The 24,931-nt window shown below is 41.6% G+C and overlaps 3 protein-coding genes across 3 annotated transcripts; 1 reads left to right on the plus strand and 2 right to left on the minus strand.

The window, feature by feature from the left end:
* The first annotated feature begins 606 nt into the window (after positions 1 to 606).
* Positions 607 to 10,868, plus strand: wipf3 (WAS/WASL interacting protein family member 3). Its single transcript, XM_074686850.1, has 8 exons — positions 607 to 875; positions 2,539 to 2,642; positions 5,183 to 5,312; positions 5,768 to 5,920; positions 6,048 to 6,758; positions 8,381 to 8,518; positions 8,643 to 8,747; positions 8,824 to 10,868. The coding sequence occupies exons 2-8, from the start codon at positions 2,556 to 2,558 to the stop codon at positions 8,862 to 8,864; spliced, it is 1,365 nt and encodes a 454-aa protein (XP_074542951.1). The 5' UTR covers positions 607 to 875; positions 2,539 to 2,555; the 3' UTR covers positions 8,865 to 10,868.
* Positions 10,869 to 10,882: 14 nt separating this feature from the next.
* Positions 10,883 to 14,097, minus strand: LOC141802999 (peptidyl-prolyl cis-trans isomerase FKBP14-like). The gene is made up of 4 exons (XM_074686851.1): positions 13,818 to 14,097; positions 12,411 to 12,562; positions 11,822 to 11,949; positions 10,883 to 11,464 (listed from the first exon to the last, which is right to left on the minus strand). The coding sequence occupies exons 1-4, from the start codon at positions 14,009 to 14,011 to the stop codon at positions 11,306 to 11,308; spliced, it is 633 nt and encodes a 210-aa protein (XP_074542952.1). The 5' UTR covers positions 14,012 to 14,097; the 3' UTR covers positions 10,883 to 11,305.
* Positions 14,098 to 14,230: 133 nt separating this feature from the next.
* Positions 14,231 to 24,825, minus strand: LOC141802997 (uncharacterized). The gene is made up of 18 exons (XM_074686849.1): positions 24,409 to 24,825; positions 23,697 to 23,818; positions 23,505 to 23,614; positions 23,257 to 23,379; positions 22,978 to 23,022; positions 22,824 to 22,850; positions 21,471 to 21,542; positions 21,338 to 21,400; positions 21,212 to 21,238; positions 21,062 to 21,106; positions 20,771 to 20,806; positions 20,617 to 20,697; positions 20,142 to 20,238; positions 18,326 to 18,465; positions 18,105 to 18,224; positions 17,522 to 17,651; positions 16,956 to 17,058; positions 14,231 to 15,099 (listed from the first exon to the last, which is right to left on the minus strand). The coding sequence occupies exons 2-18, from the start codon at positions 23,797 to 23,799 to the stop codon at positions 15,030 to 15,032; spliced, it is 1,392 nt and encodes a 463-aa protein (XP_074542950.1). The 5' UTR covers positions 23,800 to 23,818; positions 24,409 to 24,825; the 3' UTR covers positions 14,231 to 15,029.
* Positions 24,826 to 24,931: the final 106 nt, after the last annotated feature.

Here is a 24,931-nt window from a genome sequence, read left to right on the forward strand (position 1 = left end):
TCTTACTGTAGATTTACAGATAGTAAACAAAGGCTTTTTTTAACTGAACAAGTGCCAGTAACACAGCAACAAACACCACGGACGTATGCTCTACACAAATCTAAATGTAATAGAGTAGAAGAAATAAGTCAGAGGATAAAAATCAGAAGAAATCATGAAGGGACATGTGAATTATATCAATAATGAATAAAGATATATACTTTTTTTGTTGGGTGGGTGGGTTCTTGGTTATGGCATACACATATTTGAATAAAGTTAACTTGTAGTGTCGTATTTCTAACACAGGGGGGCGACAATGTGCCTCCTCATAGACTGGGTAACCTCCAGGAGTCCAGTTTAGAACTGTGGGGGAGAAAAACTCCACCCAGAGAGATCTTCTTACACAAAGAGTCACTCGTGAAAACATTTTAAAGCCGGTTCTCATGAATGTTTCACACGTTTATCTTATCTCACAGCAGGTGTAATTCGAGGTTAGGGAAAGTGGCTCTTTTTGCCCTAGCCAATAAGCGCTCTCTTTCTCTTCCTCTCATTGGTCCCGTGATGCATGGTTCAGGGTGGTGAGGTGTGTCCTCGCGCTGCTCCCCTCCTGTCGCGCGCTTAAGGGAATAAACAGTTATTAAGAGCACGATACAGGACCACCATCTGATGTTTTTTTCTGCTTTTACGGCTCAGAAATGAACGTGAAGTGATGTTAAACTTTCTGGATTTGTGTTTTGAAGCTTACAGGAGCTCATGCGGCAGATAAGTGGTGTTCTCCTTTGACTAAATATAACTTTGAAACTTTCTGACGGGGGGCGCACTATGAGGCCAGTTCGCTGTGCCTCATCTCACTGAAGGCTCCTCTGCAAACAGGTGGATTTCGGATATTTATAAAGGTATGGAAACGGCTCATAAAGACATTTTATTTTGTTTGTGACAGGTGAATGCTTCCTTTTTCTCAAAAACTCTGAAATGTGTGGAAACGGTGAAAACTAAACTCTGTTTTGAAAAATGTCAGCATCAGTACTCACAGTTAATCTCTCTATCAAGAAATCATGAAGATTACCATTACTATTCATTTAAATGCTTTTTTTCTAAAGAAGTTATAAAAAAGAGGTTTTAAGTGATATTTCTGTGTTTAAAACATTTGTGAATATAACTTCCATTTTTATAGCCATATTAAGTTATAATAGCATCCCTTCTTTAGAGAATGCTTTCTCTATTTGTGCTAACTGGGTATTTCTTGAAAGTGATTTTAAGCTTTCTTAAGCTATTACTGTTTTGCAATTTAATCAATTCTCACATGTAGTAGTGTTAGTGTTGTTAAATATGTAACAGGTCAGTTAATTCACTTTTGACCCTACTTTGAACACATGTTAAATCAATAACTGTCCAATTTATCCATTTTGTACTGTGTAGCCTTTTTTTCCCACAAAAAGCAGAATCAACACCAGTTTCAGCCAGATTGTGCCTTTAGGTGCATGTTTGTAGTTCCTTTGCACCATACCCATTGATAACACAGATCATTGCCTCAGATATTCCTCAAATCCTTCTCCATGTAGTCCAATTTGCATTGTTATGCTAAATGAAGTTTGCAGATCCCTCATATATTCTGCTACAGCAGCTTCCCCTTCCAGTTGTTTGTGTGTCTCATTGGGTCATCTCTTTTTCAAGAAGAATAGGACAGTCAACAGGTCAAAGACCAGCAGCTGGTGTGAGAGGTGCATCCCCACATGCTCCTGTCTCTGTGTAGCTGAGTAAACCAGCATGTAGCTTTGCTCCCTTTCATAACCCACACTAGCAATGTCACAGAAGCCACTTGACACAGATAAGGTGATCAAAATAGCAACACTAGACGGTCTGCCAAATGCATAGATTGGCGGCGTTATCTGCACACTCACAAGGTCTAAGTATATTCGACAAAAACAGCGTCTCTTGTCTGTTTAATGAAGTTGCCCCGGAGAGGCATGTGCCTGATCAGCAGAGAACTGAATGTGCACAAAACCTCGGGCTGTTTTCAGTCTCTGGAAGACAGCACGTCAAGAATTTATGATGTCACCAAGTTTGGGTGGAGGTCTCGGTGACTGTCTAAGTTAACAGACAAAAACATGTGGAGACTGAAACAAAGTGACACAATCCTGGACATGGGCTGTTCCTGGAGGACAACACATTCTTAATAAAGTTACGTGAGTGGACATAACAATGTGTGGAGTATTTTCCTTGGGAGTTTCCTCGATCTTTTTTCCATTCACTCCTCGACACTGAAGGTCTGAAGGGTAGGGGTCCATTACTTCGCACACAACAAGCTCCATTGTTCTTCTCCCAAGTCCTGCAACCAAGCATTGTGGGAGGAAGAGGAGGACAGCGTTTAAGGGGAGGGAGGGTATGTGTGTCGGATTTCTCTGGAGAGGATGGAGCGCTCGCTGCTTCCTGTTTTGCTGAGCACGGTGGTGAAAGAACTTCCTGTGCAGAGAAGAGGGTTGGAGGTCAGCAAAGTGCCCCGCAACACAGTAGCAGCTTCTGACATAAAGTTTGTGGTGTCTGTGTTTGTATCTGCAGGTGTCTGAGGCTGCAGCATGCCAGTCCCCCCACCTCCTCCTCCTCCTCCTCCTCCTCCTCCCCTGGCTCCCCCTCCACCTCCACCCAGCGCTGCCCTACCACAGGTAACAGTGTGTGCTCGAGTGACTCGACTCTTTCATGCAATTGTAAACGCTTGTGTCCTTCTCACTGACCGTCACCTGCGGGGTATTTGCATTATTGACTGGAATATTACACACACACACACACACACACACACACACACACACACACACACACACACACACACACAAACACACACACACACACACACACACACACACACACACACACACACACACACACACAGTGGCGCAGACAGCAGACTCTCAGTAGCAGCAGAGTGTAATGTTTCCACAGCAGGCGCAGTGTTCTCATGTTAGATGAGTTGTCCCTGCCAGCGAACAAGGCCACACCACAGAGACACACAGCTCCAGCACACACTGATCAACTGAACCAGACTCTGTGAGAAAACAGCAGACTTTTTACAGTGTACGAAATGATCCTCTCCTCTCTGAAACCTTTGCTGAATTCATTTTATGTCCGTCAAAAGTGAGATTGGTGATAACGTTGTATACAGTATGATATGTTCCCCACTCAGCTCCTTATGTAATAAGATTAAATCAAATAAAACCTCAAATCTGGGTAGCTCACTGTAGGATTACAGCTAATAGTCATTTGATTCGATGTTTATATGTTTCTGGGATAAAAAAATGTTCAGCATATGTCAAAAAACAGGAAGATTTGCCAGTCAAATTTACAGAAGCAGATCCAGAGGGGCAACCAGGGGTAGCATGGGCTGCGTTCTGCAATCTGCTTGGCCACCCTGGGAATGCTCAGAGCTTCCTTTGAATTTGAGTGTGGCCTTTGCAAACCCATGCTTATAGTCAAAATGGTCTGTCCTGTGAAGTAAAGGTGTGAAAAAATATTGATTCAGCAATATATCTTTCTGTGACATGTGACAAAATACTGATATTTTAACTCTTAATATCAATATTTTTGTTAAAATAAAAATTCATATTTTAGGCGAGTTGGAAGTATGATACCTCTTCTGCACCTCCACTGCAGTAGATGGCGCTGAAGAGCTCCCCCACAGTATGTTGCCCATAAACTGTTTTACAAATATAATCTTAAAGTATATTCAAAATATTTTATTCCTAAACTTGATAATGTGGGTTTTTGATGCCATAAACGTCAATGTTTTCTCTCTGTTCTTTGGTCAGTCAATTTAAAATCATTTGAAGTTCAATTTTTACAGTGTAGTAGACTCATAAAGTAACAATCATAGTTGTGTTTTGTGCAATATTAGATTATTTTTAATAACACCAAGTGATATTTATTGGTTTCACTAACTGACCACGTCTTAGTTTAGGTAACAAACTTAGGTGACAAAATTAAGTGCATGTATGAAACACTGCATCTGTCTCTCATTATCTAAACCACAATAAAATAGAAAAGTTGTTTCCAATCAAATAGATATAAAGTGATGTATCATAATATTGTGATACACATAGGTTCTTGCCAATACTCAGCCCTACTATGAAATAGTCTGAGATTTTCACAAGATGATGAAATAATGAAGTCGTCCCATAAGGATCTACAAACTGGTTCATGACCAGTGTTGGGAATATTAGCGTTGAAAATGGTAGCTTTGCTGACCGGCAACCTGTTTAATCACTATTTTAAATGTTGTAATGTTGTTACCATTACTAACAGTGAAACGTGGTGTGTTATTATGCACTGGTATCTAACAGCTGTTATCCCACCTGGCTCGCTCTGCCAGGCACAGGGCAGGTAGATGGGTCTGTTACAAACCCCAACACACCACAAACAGCCACACAACAGAACTAGATGCATCAATGGCAGTCAAGTTAAAACTAGGGTTTTCAAGATGGAAGTACAGGCACTACTTTAGCGTCATTGACTTTAAAGGCAAGAGCATACATTCCTTAACAATCCTGGAGAGGCGCGCCTCAAACACTAAGGTCTTCCCGTAGCTCTGCCTCTAACAAGCCTCCAGAGGGAAAGGAGCTGTGGAGGGGGGAGCTTTAAAGAGACAGCAGCTAAAAGCAAAGTTTTTCCAACAGAGACTGATGTCCGGGTTTTCTAATGAGAAGAATTAAATTACAATTACATAGATATTTTTGCTGTAAACAGTGGAAAGATACTACAGGGGTAAAAGAGGGCCAGGAAAGTCAAAAACAACCCCACTGACTGTTATTTTGACCGTACATCTTTGAAATCCAATAGAGGGACATGCAATGAATATTATAATACCAAATAGTCATTTTATAAGCACAAAAGTAATGACTAATCAAGCAAAACCTTATATCACAAATCACTTAGAATAAAAGCAAGTGAAAAGAAAAAGACAAGGGCTTCCACTCTTGTCCACAAAGATTAGCTTTAAGAAGCTGCTTCAAACAGACCAAACACAGCAGCTCTGAGCATAAGGATCACTTTGTTTGGATTCATGTAGAGTGAATGAACAGTTTGGAGTAGATGAGAATTAAAGAAGAAATGAGTGTTATCAAGGACCAGATTCCTAAGAGAGAGCACATAGGGTGAAAAACAGGTCAAAGTTACCAGGCAATTTCTTTTCTTTTTTCCTTTTTTTTTGTCACAGTGTCCAGCCGAGCCTCCTAAGCTCCAGTCTGGTGGAGGAGGGAGGAATGCCCTGCTGGCTGACATCCAGAAAGGAGCCAGGCTCAGGAAAGTCACTCAGGTCAATGACCGCAGTGCCCCCGCTGTTGATAGTAAGAGCAATGTCCATACTGACTGCAAGAATACACACACACACACACACACACACACACACACACACACACACACACACACACACACACACACACACACACACACACACACACACACACACACACACACTACAACACAACCAAACAGCATCACAAGTAAGTGTAAGTCTGACTGCGATCTTTATTTGCGTGCTTGTATTCTCCAATGCTCTAAATGTAGCTACTATTAAGAGACTTCAACAGTCTTGACCTGTTTTCTTTTAACATTTTATCAACATGTTGTTTGAGTGGGTTCAGTATTTGTTTTCACCTACATGGAGACATTTGCCTGTGAAAGAAGTGTTGTTTAGTGTAGTTTTGGTAGCCACATGTTTGGAGCCCTCAGGGACAGGATGGATTCTGGGTGGTGCAGGATTCACTCATTTCATGCAATGTGTGCATGTGTTATCCCTAAGAGCCCAAATCTAGCACTGGAGATGCATCCAGCGGTGGGGGTGCTTCAACAGGAGAGACAGCACCCATGGGACCCACGCTGAGTGGGCTGTTTGCTGGAGGGTTCCCGACCCTCAGGCCTATAGGACAGAGAGACCTGACAGGAAAGACTCCAGGTTGGAACAAAATGTTTAACTCCTACTTAATGCAGGTTGCATTCACATTGTGTTGAATTTAAATGACTTTGTGTGTGTGTGTGTGTGTGTGTGTGTGTGTGTGTGTGTGTGTGTGTGTGTGTTTAAGTGTCAAGGTCGAGCTCCTCCACCTCCCTGAAGCCTCTGTGGAACCCCCCCTCCCCAGCAGACCCCAGCAGTGTCTCTGAGCCTCTTAGGACTGTAGAAGCCCGGAGCTCCGCCCACCGCCCCATCACCTCCTCGTCCTCCGCTCCTCCCTCACCCTCTCACGGCAGCAGACACCCTCCTCCCTTTCCTGCGTCCTCTCCCCCTCCACCTCCACCTGCCCCTCCCTCGGTTCCTCCTCCGCCTCCCCCTCCTCAAGCATTTCAGGACCGTCCAGCTAACAAGCCTCCTCCTCTCCCCTCCTGTCCTCCTCCCCCACCTCCCTCTCAGGTCACCAAGCCCACCTGGCTCCCCATCCAGCATCCACATTACACCTCCATCTCCCAGCCCTCCACCCCTCCCCCTCCCCCTCCTCCTTTTCAGTCCCCTTCTGCTGTGCCAGGAGACCGCTCCTCTGGGAGCTTTTACCCTCCACCTCCCTCTCCTGTCCACACTGAGTCTTCCAGGTTCCCCATCCTGCGAGACAGCCCACTGGGTCCTCCTCCACCTCCTCCACCACCTCTTCCAGTTTCTTTCACCCCCAGCTGCCCATCTAACCATCCTCCTCCACCGCCCAAGGTGCCTCCAGTGCCCTCTCCAACCATGCGCTCCTTGCCCCCATCATATCCCTGCAATGCCCCCACCCGACGTCCGCCCGCTGTGCCCAGGAGTACAGGTAGGTGGACACTGAGAAGAACTTATTCATACCAGAGACATTTCTTTAAATAGACAGCTGTTAACAGGTGGATGAAAGAGGACCTGCTGGTGTGTCTGTTTGGAGTCAGCTTTCCAGAGCAGCAGTCAGGGAGGTTCATTTGTGATCCAGAACAATAAAAACTCCTAAGTGTAACTTGCAGGAAGAAGCCCTCTGCAGAAGCTGCTGTATGACATGTAAAATATTTTTTTGAACTGTTACAATTTTTTTTTCCTTGTCATTTAAAGTAAGGACACCACATGCATCAATGGTTCCTTTTCATACACTTTGTGAAACCCACAGAGGGGTTAGGGATTAAAAAGAGAAACTGAAATATTTCTGCTTTTCAGACTCTGTATTCACCTGACTTTCACCTGTTATCAAACAGTTCCATGTCTGAAGAAATACTTAGACCCTCTTGAGGAGACTTTTGGAACGTCTTTCATCTAAACAAAAACATTATTGACACAAGTACAGGACAAAACCACTAATTGAAATGAGAGACACTGCTTTGACCAAAGGGGGCGCCACAGAGCAACATACACTGAAAGTTACCCACAGGAGCTTTTTATAGGCAGACTCAAAACATGAAGGGATTTATTCGTAGATCCTTTCACTGCTTGTTGATGTTCCCAGGAGAACATACTTTTGTTTATAGGTCCTGAGAGGAACTTGAAGTCACCTTTAATTTCCCCTTTGAAAAAAGCACTTCTTTTTTTCTGTGTGTGTATGAAGTGGCTCACTAAATAATGTCAACACATTTGTTTCCTTTTTGGAACAGTCACACATTGTATATTGGGGTTTATTTGTGTGTGAGCTCTTTTAGCAGTGTGAAGTAAGTTATTTTGTCTGAGACATTTCACTGGGAGCAGTTTCAGATATTAAAAAAAGGAACATAGTGCTTTTTTAGGACCCACAAAATAATTCTCAGAAACGCTTTGAAGGAGTACAAAGTCAGAACTGGTTTGAACCGACTCACTTTTCAGTGGAAATTAAGTTAACTAAGAGGATCCTAGTCGTAAGAGATTGTTTGCTTGTTTTCATGTTTGTTACAAAGAACTGACTCAGACATGTGCATACAGTGTGTATCATTGGTTTGTGTTATTTGCGATGTAGTATAATGAATGTGAATTGTTTATTTTGTCTGAAGTATGCTACCCAAGTATGTGGTGTAGTCATAATTGAGTTAGAAATAATAAAAAATACAAATATATACATACAAAAATATTCAATCTGATTACATAAAGGGGAGTTTTATGTTATTTTTTTGTGTGAAATTGTTCTTTTCTGTGAAATATTTCCCAATCAAATGTAAATGTAAATGTAAGAAACAACAACACTGGAGTTTTGGAGTAGTTGCTGTTGAACATTTTTCTACTTGGACAATCATTGGTTAGAGTAAAGGTTGGAAGGTGTCCCAGGTAGTCATTAAAGTCAGCCTGGTATGAGTTGTGTAACTCTTTCTGCAGCTGTGACACATCTGTGTCATTTCTGACTCAGAGCAGAGTTTTTTAGCCTTGTTGTTTATTAAAGAAGACACAGATTTGGAAATGTTAAGATGATGCCTGACTCTTCTGCTTTGTTGTTGCCTGGCATGGTACCAGGTATGGGTCGGCTGGCTCCCCCTCCTGCTCCTCCTGCACGCTCACCCTCTACTGAGCTGTCCAGCCGCATTCCTCCACCTCCTCCACCTCCTCCCTTGCCTCCGTCCAGCCTCAGGAACGGACACCTGCACAGCCTGGGTGAGCCTTACTGTAGCCTTCATTTTATTTGACCGCAGATATCAAGGTGGTTTTAATTCTTCCTATCCTTATCTCTTCAGCATTTCAGCCCATGCTAACATCTTCTCTCTTTTTCTACTTCTAGCAGATGATTTTGAGTCTAAGTTCCAGTTCCACCCTGTAGAAGATCTACCCCCTCCCGATGAATTCAAGCCTTTCCCTCGGATCTACCCCAGCAAAGAAAACAGAGGTGACCTCTCAGGACACATTAGGTCTCACTCTGACTTCAGCATCCCCCACTAAGTTTCTGTTTTCTTTTTTGACAGTGAACGCCAAACCACCTGGGATGAGGACACACCTCAGATGAGTCATGCTCATCCTCAACCCTTCACACATATCAGCAGCTACACTCCTCTGCTTCCTTCTTGTAAAAACACCAGCACAGCAGTGGTGGTTCTCATGTGTATGTGTGCCCGTTGTTTGTGTTTAGTGTATTTGTGTGCAGATGTGTGTATATGTGAGTGTCAAGCAGGGTCCCGCCTTATTCTAACCATGTGACCTCTGACCTTTTTCCAGTATGGAATGTTTTGAATGTGTGTGAGGAGGAGGTCTCTCCCTACTTGTACTCATACACACTCAGTCCAGGGACAGTGTCCTCCAGCAGCTATATTTATCGTGACTCCTGGCACAGTTTGAAAGCATGACTGTAACTACGTACAGAAGAGAGCCCTCACGTTATATATCTGTGATTTTTGTCAGAGCTTGTCTTTGAGCTGCACTTTTTAATATTTAAACATCAATATAAGAGAAGTTCTTAAAGTGTGGTAGAAATATGCTGAAGGAATTTTTCCTAAATTTGATTTTTATGAATCTAATCTTCTAATCGGAGTACCTGACCCCCCCTTTGAGCTGCCACTATACCATGACTATGAAGAAAATATCTGAAATGTTACAAATATCAAAAAACAGTAAGCAGATGCTTAGAAAAAAACTCACCTGCACTTCAACACATGCTTACTTACTGCATTTTGAAATCCTTGTACATATTTTGTAGCTTTCCTGTTTGATTTAATTGTTTTTTATGAGTAACACACTAATCTTAATAAGCATGAATGAAGGAGTACTGACACTTTCAGACTATGGGAACACTTCAGTTTTCAGTGACTCAGAGGTGATGTCTGCTATGAATAGATAATGACTGAGGTATACTGTTTCCTCTCCCTAAATGCAGTAGCTCATACTAACACCTGTGAAGACAGTGCCACCTACTGGATCATCGTGTACAAAGCAACATGCAAACTAAATAAACCACAGTATTTTGTTAAAAAGTATAGTCCTCACTTTGTTGATCACATTTAGATTTCAACTCTGAGATCCACACTAAACAGAGTCGTCATTTGTCTGTAGACCTGAGTCTTGATGTATTTGCTTTTTAGAAGTCAACCCCACAGCGACAGAAACAGGATGGTCTGGATTCTATTTGTCACTGGGGGTGACATTCTTTTTGGGTTCAAGGCTAAGAAGTTCAAGATCATAAAACAGCCGGGAGCACTTTTAAGAACATAAAGAGTCACACTTGAAACAACCTTGTCCCTGGGTTGTATTTTTCAAGGAGAATCTATAATTTTAAAAAATTCAACCTGGCCTAGAGGGTATCATAAACTGTACTTCATGCAAAGGAACATGGGTGCACAATAGATATAATCTAACCTGTGCCTTAAAGGGGGCGATTTGGATTCAATGAACAGTGGAGTCTGAAAATAGTGGCTGGTTTCTTTTGAGGTTTACCAAAACTGGATTTACACAGTTACTGCAGGGATTACAAACAGCATCATGTCATGTCATTTTCCCTTATTTTTTAATCATTTTTTGCTCATTCTTTTAAATGTGAGAACTGTTTTTTAATAAAAGTTCAATAAAGTGGAACAATCTAAGCCTGTTGTATTAAAAACATCTGAAAAGTAAATGAAAAGTTTGCATTTTCTAATGTAGTCAGATTAAAAGACACCTGTTAAGAAACATAGTTATTGGGCAGTGGAAGAGTTTCTCAATCTGAGGTTCAGGGTTCAAGCCCAGGTCTCTCTTCCCACATAGCAAAGTGTCCTTAGACGATAGCCTGAACCCCAGAACTGGCCTGGGTGATGTAAAATCTGTGTAAATTAGATAAGTTGATACTAATACCACTTTGGGTAGCACTCTTTGCCATCAGTGATTGGGCGACTGTGACATGTAATGTAGAAAAGCTTCGAGTAGGGCACATCCATAAATACTCCATTCACCACATATAGCAGCCCTTTTTCCAGCTTTCATAAGTATTCTGTCTGCACTGTAACTCACCAATCAATATTGTTCTCTCAAGTGTTATTGATCTTCTGAAGACTGAAAAAAAGCAAATGGCCCCAAAAAGGACAATTCTATAAATCTCATTATATTTTACAAAATGAAAAACATTGAATTTCAGAGAGGTTTAGAAGCAGAAATCCTCTTACATAGCCTGCCAACACGATACACTTTCAGTAGATGCATTTTACACTGTACAGTGTCCAAAAATGTTTTTAAAAGATAAAATGGGATCACTTTCCTGTAATGTAAATGTGCCACATGTTGTGTTTGAAAGATCTGTGCAACACACAAACTGAGATAACCAGAAGTAAAAAAACAAACAACAAAAATGTTGGCTCACATCTCCTGTAAAATGACACATCAAACTAAAATCACATTCATGTAACCTGAGGGATACCGTGTACAAACCTTCTTGAATCACTGTGTGAACGGATGGATGACTGTATTGCAGTATAAAATGAGAACTTAAAGTTCATCATGTTTGTATGTAAACTCTCTGGAGGAGATGAATCCATCTTTGTTCTCGTCCTCTTTGGCAAAGATATCGGCCACCATGTTCTCATGCAGTGTGTCGTTAGGAGGGTAGCCATGTCGCTCAAACTCTTTCCTCAGGTATTCTTTCACCTGGCAGGGGACAAAGAGTAATAGTGTAAAATAAAAGCAATGTATGTAAAACTTATTGTAAAATACTGCAGCTAGTTTATTGTATTCTTGGCAGAACATTTGGCACAAGCCCAATTTAAAAACATGGACTCAGATTAATCCTGTTAGTCCAGAGTGAGGTGTGATAATGAACTGAATTCTGATGACCCTGACAGGCCTCGATGGATCAGTTGGTTTCATATAATAACTGACTGAACAGATGACAGCAAATCAGGTCTATTTACTTTATTATGTAAAAGCAGAGCTAGTCAAACAGAAATGAATACACTGAGACAAAAGGTTACATGTGAACCCAAACAAACATAATGAATGCTTCACCTCACTCTTCGACAGCCTCCAGTCATCATTCAAGTCCATCTCCTGGAATGACTCGTGTGATCTTGGTCCATTTCTGATCTCAAGGACTTCAATGATGAAGGTCAATGTGCTCTCAGGTGGGATCTTACCTTACCATGTGTACAGAGTAAGCACAAAATGGTAGTTTAGGCCAACACTTGTTTCCACATAAGGTTGCTTTATGCATTGCAGAAACTTTTTTTTCAAAAGTATGTGGAAAAAAGTAGGATACTGTGTTTTAATGTGAATTAGGAGAAGACAGAGAGGGCATTATTAGTATTTACCATCAAAGCACAGTTTGTCAGGCAAAAACAGATGGTTATAATTGTTAGTACAGTGTGTGCTTACCAGGAAAAAGGCACAGTATTGTACATGCATACTCCGCGGTGAGAGAAAAGTAGACTATTATCACTGAAAAAGACCTGCATTCAGTGTGGGAGCCCTACAAGAGCCATCCAAGACAAGACAGACAAGAACAACATACATAAATAAATTATGTATGTAACAATGGCGAACATGTACTATTCATGCAGTGAGGCTTACACGGTGCATACAAACAAGGCCACAATACCTTTCCCTTCTTTCCCATAGGCCAGAGCTGGAGGGATGACAAGTTTTCTCTTCTCCCCTGCGCACATGTCCTGTAGGCCTTTGTCCCAGCCCTTGATCACCTCTTTAATGCCCAGGGTGAACCACACTGGCTGCTTGTCACCATGAGTTCGACTGGTGGACACACACAGACAGAACATAAAAACATACTGCAAAGACAATAAATGTAGGATGAATTGGCTTTTAATAATATCATCATTATTGTTTTAGGTTAATGAAATGTGAGATTCACCTCAGTTGAAGGGTAATATAAAGCTAGGTCAAAGAAGAAGAATCTTCTCATGTTGACAATTACAATTTCCAAATTTCAAAAGATAAACAAAAACATGACACATACATTTTAAGGATTTGCTATGCATACTTTGATTGTACTCATCATAGATGTATGTAATATAAGGCATAAAAATTAGTATTTTGCTTCCTTTTCTGATTAAAAGTTGGTTTTAAACAACTGTAAACACTCATTAAAGTAATGCTGAAGAGGGGAGGTGAGTAAGGAAACAATTTTTTTCTGGGTAGGCAGAGAGTCTTAAAAGAAAAAAAAAGACAAGAAGAGCTTGAAAGCAGAAAAAGCCTGTTAATTTTCAAAGGGGTTGTTTTTTTCTGAAAAATTTTAAAGCTCTCGTAAGGCACATCTGTTTGTAACAGCTTTGGCATCCCCTGTGAACAAAACAGTCCACTCCTTGGAGAAATGATCCTTTACATGGGTCAATAAAGTTTCCTGGCAAAAATAACAAAAACAAACAAAAAAATATTTTTTTTTCAAATCAAACATATGACAAATCAATAGTCTATCTGGAAGTGTGCACTGTCTGACACATCAGTATCTAACTTCTAACATTCATATGTAAAAACATACTAAATTGGGTCTTGAATGTTTTTCTATTGATCACACAGAGGGCTTTGTTTTAATTCTACTCCATTTGATAAACTTCCAAAACTGCAACAATCACTATCTCAACCTTTCCTCTAAATTTTAGCGCATTAGCTAGGCCGTAGAGTAATATACCACGAGAAGTAACGGGAAAAACACGATTTTTAGAATAATTTTACTAACTTGAGCTTTAAATTTTTGTCACGTGACCATAAAAGGAGGCGTCACCCAACAGATGAAGCCCGCGTGCACTGATCTCTGCTAATATTAAAACGAGCTCTGCAAAGGATGTTTTAACTAGCTCTTACCACCAAAAGGCTAACAACTGTTGCCTTATTGTCAAAGTTTTAAAGCTGAGAAGCATGTTACAGATGTGTGGAAACAGAAAAATGAACGTGTCCAAGTAAGGGAAGTAAAGTTTTTAGATATACAGTTGTACACTCGCTCTGAGGGTAGGGACAACAGTCTGGCCTCCATCTTCACCACCAAACCTACCTGGAGTGAAACATGGTCCCATTCTCCAAGTATCCTTCTTGATGCACCAGCAGGATGTCTCCATACTTTGACTTTCTGTGACAGAGGAAAGGTCTGTGCAGGACTTCAATGGACACCTCGGCTTCAGGCAGCTTTCCCCCGCTGACAGAGAGCAGCAGAGAGGAGCAGAGCCAGCTCAGCACCGACAGCAACATGCTAACACGCTACAATCTGTGCCAACTGACAAACAGCAGGATTCACAGGCAAGTAAAAGTTTTGAACAAATGTTGTGCAGATGGTCCTCTACGTGGCAGTTTCATCATACATGTTGGTGCAGGAACTTAACTTCTGATTGGTCATCCACATTTAATCCCGCCCACAGACACTCCCTCTGTCAGATCCCCTGTAGTATCTCCTGAATGAAGACTCAGCAGTGAAGTGTAGACCTAACCTTTATTAATGTACCATGTTTTAAGAACTTATCATTCATGCAGGAAGATTTCCATGAATCACAACTTTCCTTTGAATCTTTATGTGATTGAGCAGTTTCTTCATGCTGCTGGAGGTTGTTTTCATGTATTTGTTGCAGTCTTACAATCACTTTTCTTCTGTCGGCTATCTGAACATTCACTTCATCAGGACAAAACTTTGGCTAATACATAAACAGCACAGTTTAAAGTGTTCTTCTGTGAACTGATACACACTTACATGCAATTCAACAACATTGCACTTAATAAATACAGGTTTTGAAATACATTGCACAGGAATTGGCACATTTACACACCCCTGATTTTCATACTACAGTACATGGAGTATCAATATTATCATTGCGTCTTTGAGAAAAGGCTTTCACCTTACTAATTACAAAAAAAGTTCAGGATGTAGCTTATTTCTGCATCAACAGTCAGCAAGTCATACACATTGTAAGTATTTCATATGATACAATCATTTAAATGTTCCCTGCCATCACCAGTGTCCATAACAGTCCTGCAGCCGATGAAAGGATAGAAACAGAGCTCCTCCCTGAGGCCAGTGAGAATATGAAGCCAAAGTCGACTCTCCTGGCTTTTCATGGCTCAGAGCAGACACAAGAGCTTCTCTTTTGTTCTCTTCTTCTTCAGTCCAGCTGTAATTTTTGAAAGGGTAAGACCTTCAGTCGAAATCTGGAGTACATTCCTCGTGATCAGAAAGAGGAACTGCAGAGCTGCAATCTTGACATTTTTTCCCCACAGTTCAGGTGAAATACTTGCAACCAGTGGAATCAATGATGCAAGAATCTGTGCATCTGAGCTGCCCGAAAGACCTGCAGGAGACGAGGACATTTTGTTTTTCATTTAAAATAGGTCCACACAGTACCAAGCAAGCACCTCAAATTTCTATATAATGTGTGTAATTAAGGTTAATGGACTTTTAAGTAGAATTATTTGTTTGTACAACAAACATGGAGCCATACTCAGAAGCTAATTAGCTTAGCTTAGCTTAGCATAGTGTCTTCGAACAGGTGGCAACAGCTAACCTGGCACCTTCTTGAGCCATAAAAGAAGGTTTTACCAGGACCTCTGAAGCTTTGAACAACGACAAAAGTTTAAATAAAAAACAAACAAAAAAAACCCTTCAAACTACTTGTTTTCGTTGTACAGTAGGTCACAAGGAAGAACATTTTCTGAGGTGAAATCTGTGAGTTTAAAGAGGTGAAAGGACTTTTTTAATGTAAGAATAAGGTCAACTCATTATTGTTTAGGATACCAAATGTACTTGATTGGTCAACCCCTCAAAACAAAGGGTTTCAATTCTTATCTACATTAGTAATATCATTAATCAATCCACCTAAAAGAGCCTAATACATTCTACCTCTACCTGTTGACACTGTGGCAAAAATGTTGTTTTTGTGTTGTGAGGGGAGAGTCGAGTGGCAGATGACACGCAGCAAAGTGTCAGTGGCAGGGGTCAAACCAGCAACTGCAGTAATAAGGATAACAGCCCCAGTATAAAGGGTGTTAAATTGCTAGACCAACTGGTGTCCTGTAGGCTAATGATTTAACTTGTCAAAGAACTCAGTTTACAGTTTAATTTTAGTTTGCAAGCTGCTTTGTACATCCAGGCATCACATGTTTGCCAACGACGCAGGATTACTTTCTGTCAGTATCAAGCTCTACATTCAAGATTCAATATTTTATTGTCATTTTGGCTAGGGTCTGGGACGACATGCTTTTCTCCCAGTTTGTTGCTTTTACAATTTTTGGGTGCCGATTCGTTTATATTGCAATTCTTTGTGATTTTTGCAATTTTGAGGTTGCTTTTTTGACACCATACCATGCGAAAAGTTAAATGATGTTGATGATGTCTACAGACTAAATCAGGAGCCATATTTTCTCCCAAAAAAATGCACTCAACATGTGAGTCAGCTTTTTGGATTTATTCAGGCCATCTGACATCAGAACTTCTTCCGACACAGGTTAAAAAAGACTAAAATGAAGGATTTAAATTTGAAAAAAAAAAAAAAAAGATTATTGAACAAAGAAAAAATCATGATTTAAAATTGTTAAACAAAAACCTGGATACTTTGTTTTTTTTTCAACTCCTAATGTTGGCAGTGTTGATCAGAATTTACTTCTGTTGCCACAACTAGTGCCCACATTATACATTTTCTTTTTCCTTTCATTGTTAATTTTTAGGTGTTTATGACTTCAAGATGTCACGAGTTATTGGATGGATTAGCTTAGATTTGTGAGTGTGTTAATTGCTGCTTTTGTGTGTTTTGATTGTAGTTTTGTGTCTAAACTGTGAGGTCCTGATGCTCTCTTCTTGTTTGCTGTTATAACATTCTACATTATCTTACATGTGTGCAAATAAATAGTTAAATAAATTAGCATTAGCGACCATGGAGCCAATGGTTACCCATTGCTTTGAGTCTTGATGCTAAGCTAAGCTAGCCACCTCCTGTTTTCCACCCAACCATACAGTCATGACTGTGACAAAACTCTTCTTAACTCTCAGCACTAAATACACATATTTCACAAAATGTTGAACTATCCCCTTAAGCATTAGCATAGAACAGTACATCCTGAAGATAAGGACACTTTCATTTCAGAGCCTGAATAGGATTCATATTGGTCAATGTATGCCTAAGAAAAGGTATTTACTGCGTATTAAACATACCCAGGAAGATAGGACTTGCAGGTCTGATAACCAAAGTCCTTTCCATCACACTCCTCCATGCCTTCATGACGGTATCCGTCTCCACAGTAAGCCCACTTGCAGTCTGAGATGACAGGGGAGTGTTGGAGTAAGGAGGGAGGGAAGAGAGAGAAGACGTTAGTAATGCCTTGGCATCACTGTGTGTTCCAGTGATGCCAATACAGCATTTTTCTGCTAATTTAATTGAACGGAGAAGTGAGAGGATGGCAGAAAAAGAGAGGGCAAGATTAATGAAAGATCAAAGAAAGGTTGCACAGCACTCGCTGTTTTTATCCTCTCTGCCTTGTGGGTTTACACGCTGCGGTGCGCAGTGGGAAAGCTCTGCAGGGCGCCTTAAAACAGCGTGATATTCTACAGTTTGGTAGTGCTTGCACGGCAAAAGTCTTACCTGCTTTGAGTCTGAAGAATAATTCTCTTCTGTTGTTTTCAAGGAAAACAAGCTTACGAATTGATCCTAACTCTTGTCTGTGCATAAAAACATAAAACACCTACATCACACGACTGAGTTAGAGATGCATGCAACTCACTGAGACAGGCATCAGTGACGATCTGGTTTCCATCATCGCACTCCTCTCCGTGCTGAGGCTGCACCTTTCCATCCCCGCACGCACCAACTCTGTCAGGGACTTTCTCTGTGGACTGGAACGGCTGGAAGGGCTAAAACAAACCACAAAGGAAGCACGAAACAGTTACTGAAAAGTTTTATCACCTGGTGCATGAAGGTGTGTAAAACAGTTTTAACAAAGTACAAGCCATTTTTCCTGGAAAATGTGTTAGATCAAGGCCTATGTTAAACATCGAACCTCTCTAACCAAGCCTTTATATGAAAGTAAGACAATCCAATAGCTATCAGAAATCTGCTGAAATAGGAAGACAGTAGTTTTTAAGTTGATACTTTTTAAGGAGGTACAATTTTTCAGTTGAAAAATTCAATCTCTTGCCTTACCTTAACTACATACTCTTAATGTGACAGAGTTTTGGGGTATAAATGATCACTTACTGTACTGTATGTAGTAGAGACTGAAAGATGTGAGCATCTAGTACTAGTTATTCAAAACCCAAGGTGTAACAGGTTAGTTTTCAATTTCATATTATCCTTCAAACCATCACCTGAATGGGCTTCCATCCATCTTTATCTTTGAAGTACAGCACCCTCTGGTCTTTCCTGAATGCTATTGCGTTGTCCAGCTGTAGATTTTCCATCTCCTCCTCACTGTTTACCACAAATATCTAAACACACAAACAAGGTGAGGCAAAACCTGTTGAGCGAGAACTTATCAGTTTTGAAGATTAATTAAGCAAAGTAACAATTAAGGTTGGGTGGGTCTTACTGCAGGGACTTTATTAGGACCACCCCGCTGTGTGTAGCTCCCAAAAGGAGCACTGTTGGCTACCACAGTGGAGTCACAGTCACAGCGACCAGGTGGACCTGGAAGACCCTTCTCTCCCTTTTCTCCCACCAGATAGAGACCTGTAACAAAGCAAAATATACAGAGGAAAAAATAAGTTAAGACACATGCTCATACTGTTCTCTGATATTAAACCAAGCTGCAACCTCTGGGATCAAAAATGAGGCTAACAATGAAGTGTCAACATTTCTGCATGGACCCTCACATCAACTCAGAAGAAATGGTTAGTCTCTATATTTGGCTTCCATTTTAATGGTCTGTGCATTGTATGGATTTTATTAGGGTAAGTATGTTCAGTTGGCCATTTACTGAATAGCAGCTAAACTTAGCCATGACTTTGATGTCCCAGCAGTGTTTAGGGGCTCGGCAAGGTTGCCAACCCTCCCGATTTTCCCGGGAGAGTCCCAAATGTCAGTGCCCCTCCTGAAAATCTCCCGGGCCCACAATTCTCACGAATTTCTCCTGATTTCCACCCGGACAACAATATTGCTACACCATCCTTCTCTTCTGACTGGGCCGTTTCCGGCCGGACATTAATAACAGTTACACCTCGGCTCAAAGTCAAGCGCGGCAAACAGAACAGAACAGAAGAAGAAGCAGAAGAAGAAATGAGTACGAAGAGAAAGTACTCGTGTAAATTCCAGAATGAGTGGAAAAGAGAATTCCCGGGACAGCGTGAAGGGGACGGGATACAGCTATTAAATTTTCTATGTGACTTTGCTTTGTTACTGTGGACTGTGTTTTCTTTGTCCAATAAATGAACTCTGTGAAATTCAAGTATTTCATTGTTCTTGTTTTGTTTGTATATGACCAACCCCCCCCCAAAGGTTGGCAAGTATGGGGCTCGGTGACTAATGAAAAATATATTATTAAATCAATAAGTAAATAAAATCCATTGTCGGGTGTTTTTATTAGCAAACCGTGGCATTTCCTCTCAGACATGTGATCACTCGTTAGGTATCTTCTGTAGCTATTTGAAGACTGTTGGTTTGAAGTCTTAGTATACCTGAGTATAGTATGCCCTCTTAGCATACCCTAACCTGCACATTGGCCAAGCATGTTTAAGAAGTCCTATTTGTTTGACTAGTGTGAGTGCTCTGTCCCATGCCCAGGCCCCATACACTATCCTGACCATGGCAGTATTTATGTCAGTAGTATTTGTATTTTTCATTTCATATACCATATATTTACATTTTTGTACTGTCCTCATTCTAGTCATTGTCTGACAACACTCAGGAAACCATGCAATGACGTTTCATTCCAAGTGCACCTCTGTGTAATTTGTGAAATGACAATCAATGAGATCTAATCCTAAGTCTACTAGAAGAGGTGGGCTCTGGCCTGGTACCTTTTCTTATGCAAAAGCACAAACACAGTGCAGCAAAGCACCTGGTATATTTTACTTCCACCTGAATGGAACACATCACATCACATCAACATAGCAGAAGGGAGCGAAAACAGTAGAAAATATATTAAAAAGTCAACAAAAGCAGCAGATGAACACTCATCAGATGATCAGTTGATAAAAAAAACAAAAGAAATGCAGCTAAATTTATATCCCTGTCAGAGAAGACAGACCCTTCTCTCAATACTTTGATTGGCATAAACATGATTGAGTCTCATTATTAACTAGAAGTAAAATAACTGAACAACTAATAAGACAAAAAGATGGCGACAGCAATGAGCAGACCACAAGTAGACCATGAAGCCACCGTTAAATGTATTTTTGGTTTGGTACCTGAGGCAGGGGGTCCTGGTGGACCAGGATGGCCGTTTGGACCAGGAGGTCCTTGGGGGCCCATAACTCCAGGGGCTCCACTGTGGCCCTTCATTCCCTGTGAAAACCAGGCAACATCAGTAAACACACACACACACACACACACACACACACACACACACACACACACACACACACACACACACACACACACGCAGAGTGGAGGTGACCTGCCTCTCGTAAATAGCTAAGGTAATCTCGTCATGGAAAAAAATATGTGTGTTCGGTGTGTGTGTGTGTGTGTGTGTGTGTGTGTGTGTGTGTGTGTGTGTGCAAACTTAAATAGAGATGCCAAAGACCCTGCAGCCCCTACTGGTCTAAACTTAGAAGTGAAGTAAAAGTTGAGTGACTGAATTAGCTGATGAAAGACGTAGCTCTCTGCTTACAGAGCGTACAGAGGCGTCTTGTATATCATTCCTCCTCGTCTTCTCCTCACCTGCTTGCCTCTCTTCCCGGGCCGTCCAGTTGGTCCCCTCTTTCCAGAGACCCCTGGCCCTCCCTTTGGCCCTTGTTCACCCTGGGCAAAAAAGTTGTAGCATAGTCAGTTTAAATCCTAATCTTTGCTGTAATTATTATTAAATCAGCCTTACCTTCTGCCCAAGCATCCCTGGCAAACCAATGGAGCCCTAAATGGAGACAAATTAAAACATTATTTGTAAAAAAAAAAAACATTAACTCAGCAAGGAAAAAAAACTCATAGCATCTTTGATACTTTAATCAAAACTAAATGGCGAGAGCTGGAAAAGACCTAAAAGTGAGTGTCTTCAATCAGTTTTTGGTGCCATAAACCCACAGATAAACTAACTGCAAAAAGTTGTTTTAAGAATGCTTGAAACACAATTGAAGGTTTGTAATCAAAAAATGAATATTTCTCCACTAACTTTATCACCCTTTGGTCCTGCAACTCCTTGGTCACCACGAGTCCCCTTTTCAAAAAGACACAAGCGATAAAATGCTTAGAGAGGACTTTAGAGAGGACATTATTTCTGTTGTTAAAAAACATGAAGTGTGAGAAGTGATTCTGGACCTACCTTTTCTCCCTTGTAACCAGGCAAACCCTGAACACCAAGCAGAACAGAAATTAGTGGCAGTCAATCAAAGACTGTCTTAATTTCTTTGCTTACAACAATGCAACTGAGTGTATAGTGTTGAGTAACCTTTATCCCTGGCGGTCCCCTCAGTCCTGGTAATCCCATGAGTCCTGGATCCCCCTTTTCACCCTGTACAAATACACATCAGTATGTAACAGTACATAATTTATCTGTAGAGAAACCTGGAGGCTGGACCCACCTTTGGTCCCTCTGGTCCAGGCCATCCTTGTAAACCTGGTTTTCCTGGAAGGCCTGGCGCTCCTGTACGACCCTAAAGAAACACAAAGAACATCCAAAAATTATTGTGTTTTTCTTACTTTTCATTGAGCATTATTATTCTGTATCAGTCAAAATATGATGAATACACCACCATGGGCATGTTATATGAGCTTACCTGAGCATAAAAGCCTGAAAACAAGGGGAACAGCTAGCTTGGTTTTGTCTAAAAGTAACAAAATCATCTACTCATAACTTAACCAATCATGTCAACGTGTTGTATCTCATTTGTTTAATCTTTCTAAAATAGGAGTGCAGCTATGACATGCTGTCCTTTTGAGCTGAATTATATGCCAGTACTATTTCTTGGCTGCATGTAGTCTACTCTGCAGCTGAAGCTAACTGTAGCAGCCTGGCAACTCTCCCTAATGTCAATCTTCTAATGCCACTCTTAACAAAAAGATATTTTACTAACTATCAAGATATTCCTTTAGTTTTGCTATTATGTGATTTCTATGGCATGCAACTTTTTTGCTGATCTAGATTATTCTGCATCGGCTCAGTCTCAAACACATGGCAAAGATAGGAGCATATCAAAGTGACCACAAAAGATTTCCAAATTGGAAATGACAGAGAACTAAAGCTAGCATGGAAGGCTACAACACTGCCACAAAGACTTGCTATTTATTGGACAGGCATTAAGGCCTCATTGATTTTGCTCTATTGCCAGTTCCCTGAAAGCTGGAAAGCCAAATATATAACACAAAGGCCTCACATCCCGGTGACACCTGGCCCAGAAACCCAGAGCTGCTGCCATGCTAGCAGCGTGCTCTCATTTAGCCGCCTGTCATTAAAACTGCAGCCCATAGAGACACCGTGGACCTGCTGCTGCGTGGAATGATTTATCATGGAGAGCAAAAGCACTTAGGGAGATTAAAGCGCAAGAGTGGAGCGCTGAAGAGCCTGGATCAGCAGGACTGGAATCCAGCACAAGAGCTAATGGAGTCAGGCCAAGGAAAGGAGGAGCGGGAGGGAAGGGAGATGCAGAGGAAAAGAAAAGAAAGGAGAGGTGAGGAGCAGGAGGATGACAGGAGACCTTCAGGGATGTGATCGAGCTCTGCTGCGTGGTCAAAGACTAATGTAGCATGACCCATCAAGCAGGTGCAGAGGATATTCTGAGCACATCAATAGACAAATCACATCACTGAGATTGGAGGTGCCGAGCGGGGACAATGGAGGCAGAAAGAGAGATAGATCCAGATCCCATTATTCCAAGGACATCCAGAGAGAAGATGAGCAAGGGAGCGAGACATGCAGGAGAGGAGGAGTGGCTCACCTTTAACCCTGGACGTCCAATTTCTCCCTGAAGGAGGACAAATGAGAAGACAGGAGAGGAAGTGGTCTTTAGAGCAGAGAGAAACTCAAGGACACAAATAATTCCATAAGAAAATATATAAAATGTTATGTTTAAGGCCAAAATGATAACAAACCTTCTCCCCTTTTGGTCCTCTAATGCCGGGCAGTCCGCTGTGACCCTGAAAAATTACAGAATCCATAACAAGCTCAAAAAATCTCAAAAAGCTTGGTACATTAGAAAGAAATCAATACTAAAAGGGTCATCTTGCTTGATTTCCATGCCTCTCTAACAATATTTTCATCCTAGCGACAGCATGCTGAGCGTAATGTCTGATGGATGTGCGATATTTAAATCGCACTGTAAAGTGGTGCAGCCACTAATGTGATATTCCCATTCTGAAACTGTGCCTTACCTCTGGTCCCTGGGGTCCTGGAGGTCCTGGGGGGCCAGGTGAACACCCAGGTATTACTGCTGGTTTTTGTTTTTCAGGTTCCTCTCCTCCAAAAACACTTGGCTCTAAGAAGCTGATACCATCCTTTGTTTGAAAAGATACAAAAAAAAATCCTAATGAGCAGGGTCTCAACATGTGATTCACCATGAGACTCCTGGTAATAGTTTACGAGGTGTGTTTATGCAATCTGGTGTGAGTGTGTGACCTACAGGGCTGCCACGCTTCCACAGCAGAGGCGGTGGGGGGAAGAGTGGCGGCGGAGGAGGTGACATGAGGCAACAGGGGTCAAACCTCAACGAGTCATCCGACAAGCCGAGAGCTGAGTGGAAGACAAATGAAAGTATATCAGTCCACACTAAATATGTGCAACACGTGACCATTCACTTAAATTTTCATCTCACCTGCGCGAGCAGCGAGGATGCTGTCCATGTAGGAGTGACTGGATAGTGCCCATGCAGGAAACAGAAGGATGTGCAAGGATAGTGCAAGTCTGAGCTGCTCCATGGTGCAGGTTTACCTCCCCCTAAATCACAACGCACACTATCAGACACTTATACACACACTCTATTTCTGCAACCTGAGTATAATGCACTCACTGGCAGCTGTCACTTTTCCTTACTGTCACTCCCTTAACCTCAGTCCTGTCTCTCTCCCCCTCCCTCTTCTTAGCATAACAAACTTGTTGAAGCTCCTCACTGCAGCAGATGCAGCCACCGCTGTTATTCCAGGCGTGCATCCGCCCCCCTAGCCTCGTGCCAGAATTAGACAGAGGAGGGGCTGCCACTCAGGCTTATTACCACAGAAACCACATTACAATGGTATGGTTGACACATGCTCATTAACTCAAACACTGCAGCTCTTGTCCCGTTTTATCCACAAACTGCAAGGAAAAGATGGCAGATTGAGGAAAGATGTATGAAGTATTAAAAATGATACAATCCTGTTTGAACACGCATTGTGCAGAAAATATGCTGCATGGGCATCAACTAGTTATCCGTTTATTATAACTAGCATGATATTTCATCTTAATTTTGCTAATCAATGGTACAGCACAGCTTATGTTAAAAAATTAGCAATGTCCTTGCATGCCTGGTCAGACCCGAACCCTCTTACCTTTTCCTTGAGATGTGCCGCACTTGTAGAAACGCAGTCTTCCTCTCTCGCGCTCCGATAAACGAACAGCGCGTGCAGCCTTGCAACTAGTAGCTCCCTTCACATCTGGCAAGCTGCAGCCTGTCTGGACTGCTAATAAATCTGATCCACTTATCGACCTTCCTCTATTCCCACTGCCGGCCAGTGACAACACAATTGAAGAGGAAGGACCTGTGAAGGACCAGGTGCTGAATGCCCACTCGTGGGGACAACACAGACGTGACAGCTCCCTCCGTGAGACTCCGCATCACCTGGGCTTGTTAACTGAATTCAGTCTGAACAGACTTCAGTGTCGCGTGCTGGATGGCTGGGATGAATCTGACATTTCAGCACAGCATGCTTACACCATACACGGCACGTTTCGTGTGACTGATGCGCTCTTTGGCTGTAAAACAGCGCCATCTTCTGGCTATTATAGGTATCAGAACAATTCAGTAAAATCTATATCCTTAAATGTTACATAACATCATTGCTAACGTGCATA

This window comes from Halichoeres trimaculatus, unplaced genomic scaffold (assembly GCF_033239565.1).
Source record: "Halichoeres trimaculatus isolate MK-OKI-2021-1 unplaced genomic scaffold, fHalTri1.1 fHalTri1_scaffold_14, whole genome shotgun sequence".
Lineage (NCBI taxonomy): Eukaryota > Metazoa > Chordata > Actinopteri > Labriformes > Labridae > Halichoeres > Halichoeres trimaculatus.

Excerpts from the sequence above, each read along its gene's own strand:
- wipf3 (XM_074686850.1), top strand. The coding sequence starts at position 2,556 with ATGCCAGTCCCCCCACCTCCTCCTCCTCCTCCTCCTCCTCCTCCCCTG. Across the intron at positions 2,643-5,182 it reads CCAGCGCTGCCCTACCACAG|TGTCCAGCCGAGCCTCCTAA; the intron begins GTAACAGTGTGT and ends TTTTTGTCACAG. Across the intron at positions 8,748-8,823 it reads CCCCAGCAAAGAAAACAGAG|TGAACGCCAAACCACCTGGG; the intron begins GTGACCTCTCAG and ends CTTTTTTGACAG.
- LOC141802999 (XM_074686851.1), bottom strand. The coding sequence starts at position 14,011 with ATGTTGCTGTCGGTGCTGAGCTGGCTCTGCTCCTCTCTGCTGCTCTCT. Across the intron at positions 11,950-12,410 it reads CTATGGGAAAGAAGGGAAAG|GTAAGATCCCACCTGAGAGC; the intron begins GTATTGTGGCCT and ends ACACATGGTAAG. Across the intron at positions 11,465-11,821 it reads GGAGGCTGTCGAAGAGTGAG|GTGAAAGAATACCTGAGGAA; the intron begins GTGAAGCATTCA and ends GTCCCCTGCCAG.
- LOC141802997 (XM_074686849.1), bottom strand. The coding sequence starts at position 23,799 with ATGGAGCAGCTCAGACTTGCACTATCCTTGCACATCCTTCTGTTTCCT. Across the intron at positions 20,807-21,061 it reads CAGGACCAAAGGGTGATAAA|GGCTCCATTGGTTTGCCAGG; the intron begins GTTAGTGGAGAA and ends GTCTCCATTTAG. Across the intron at positions 20,239-20,616 it reads CCGGGAAGAGAGGCAAGCAG|GGAATGAAGGGCCACAGTGG; the intron begins GTGAGGAGAAGA and ends TGGTTTTCACAG.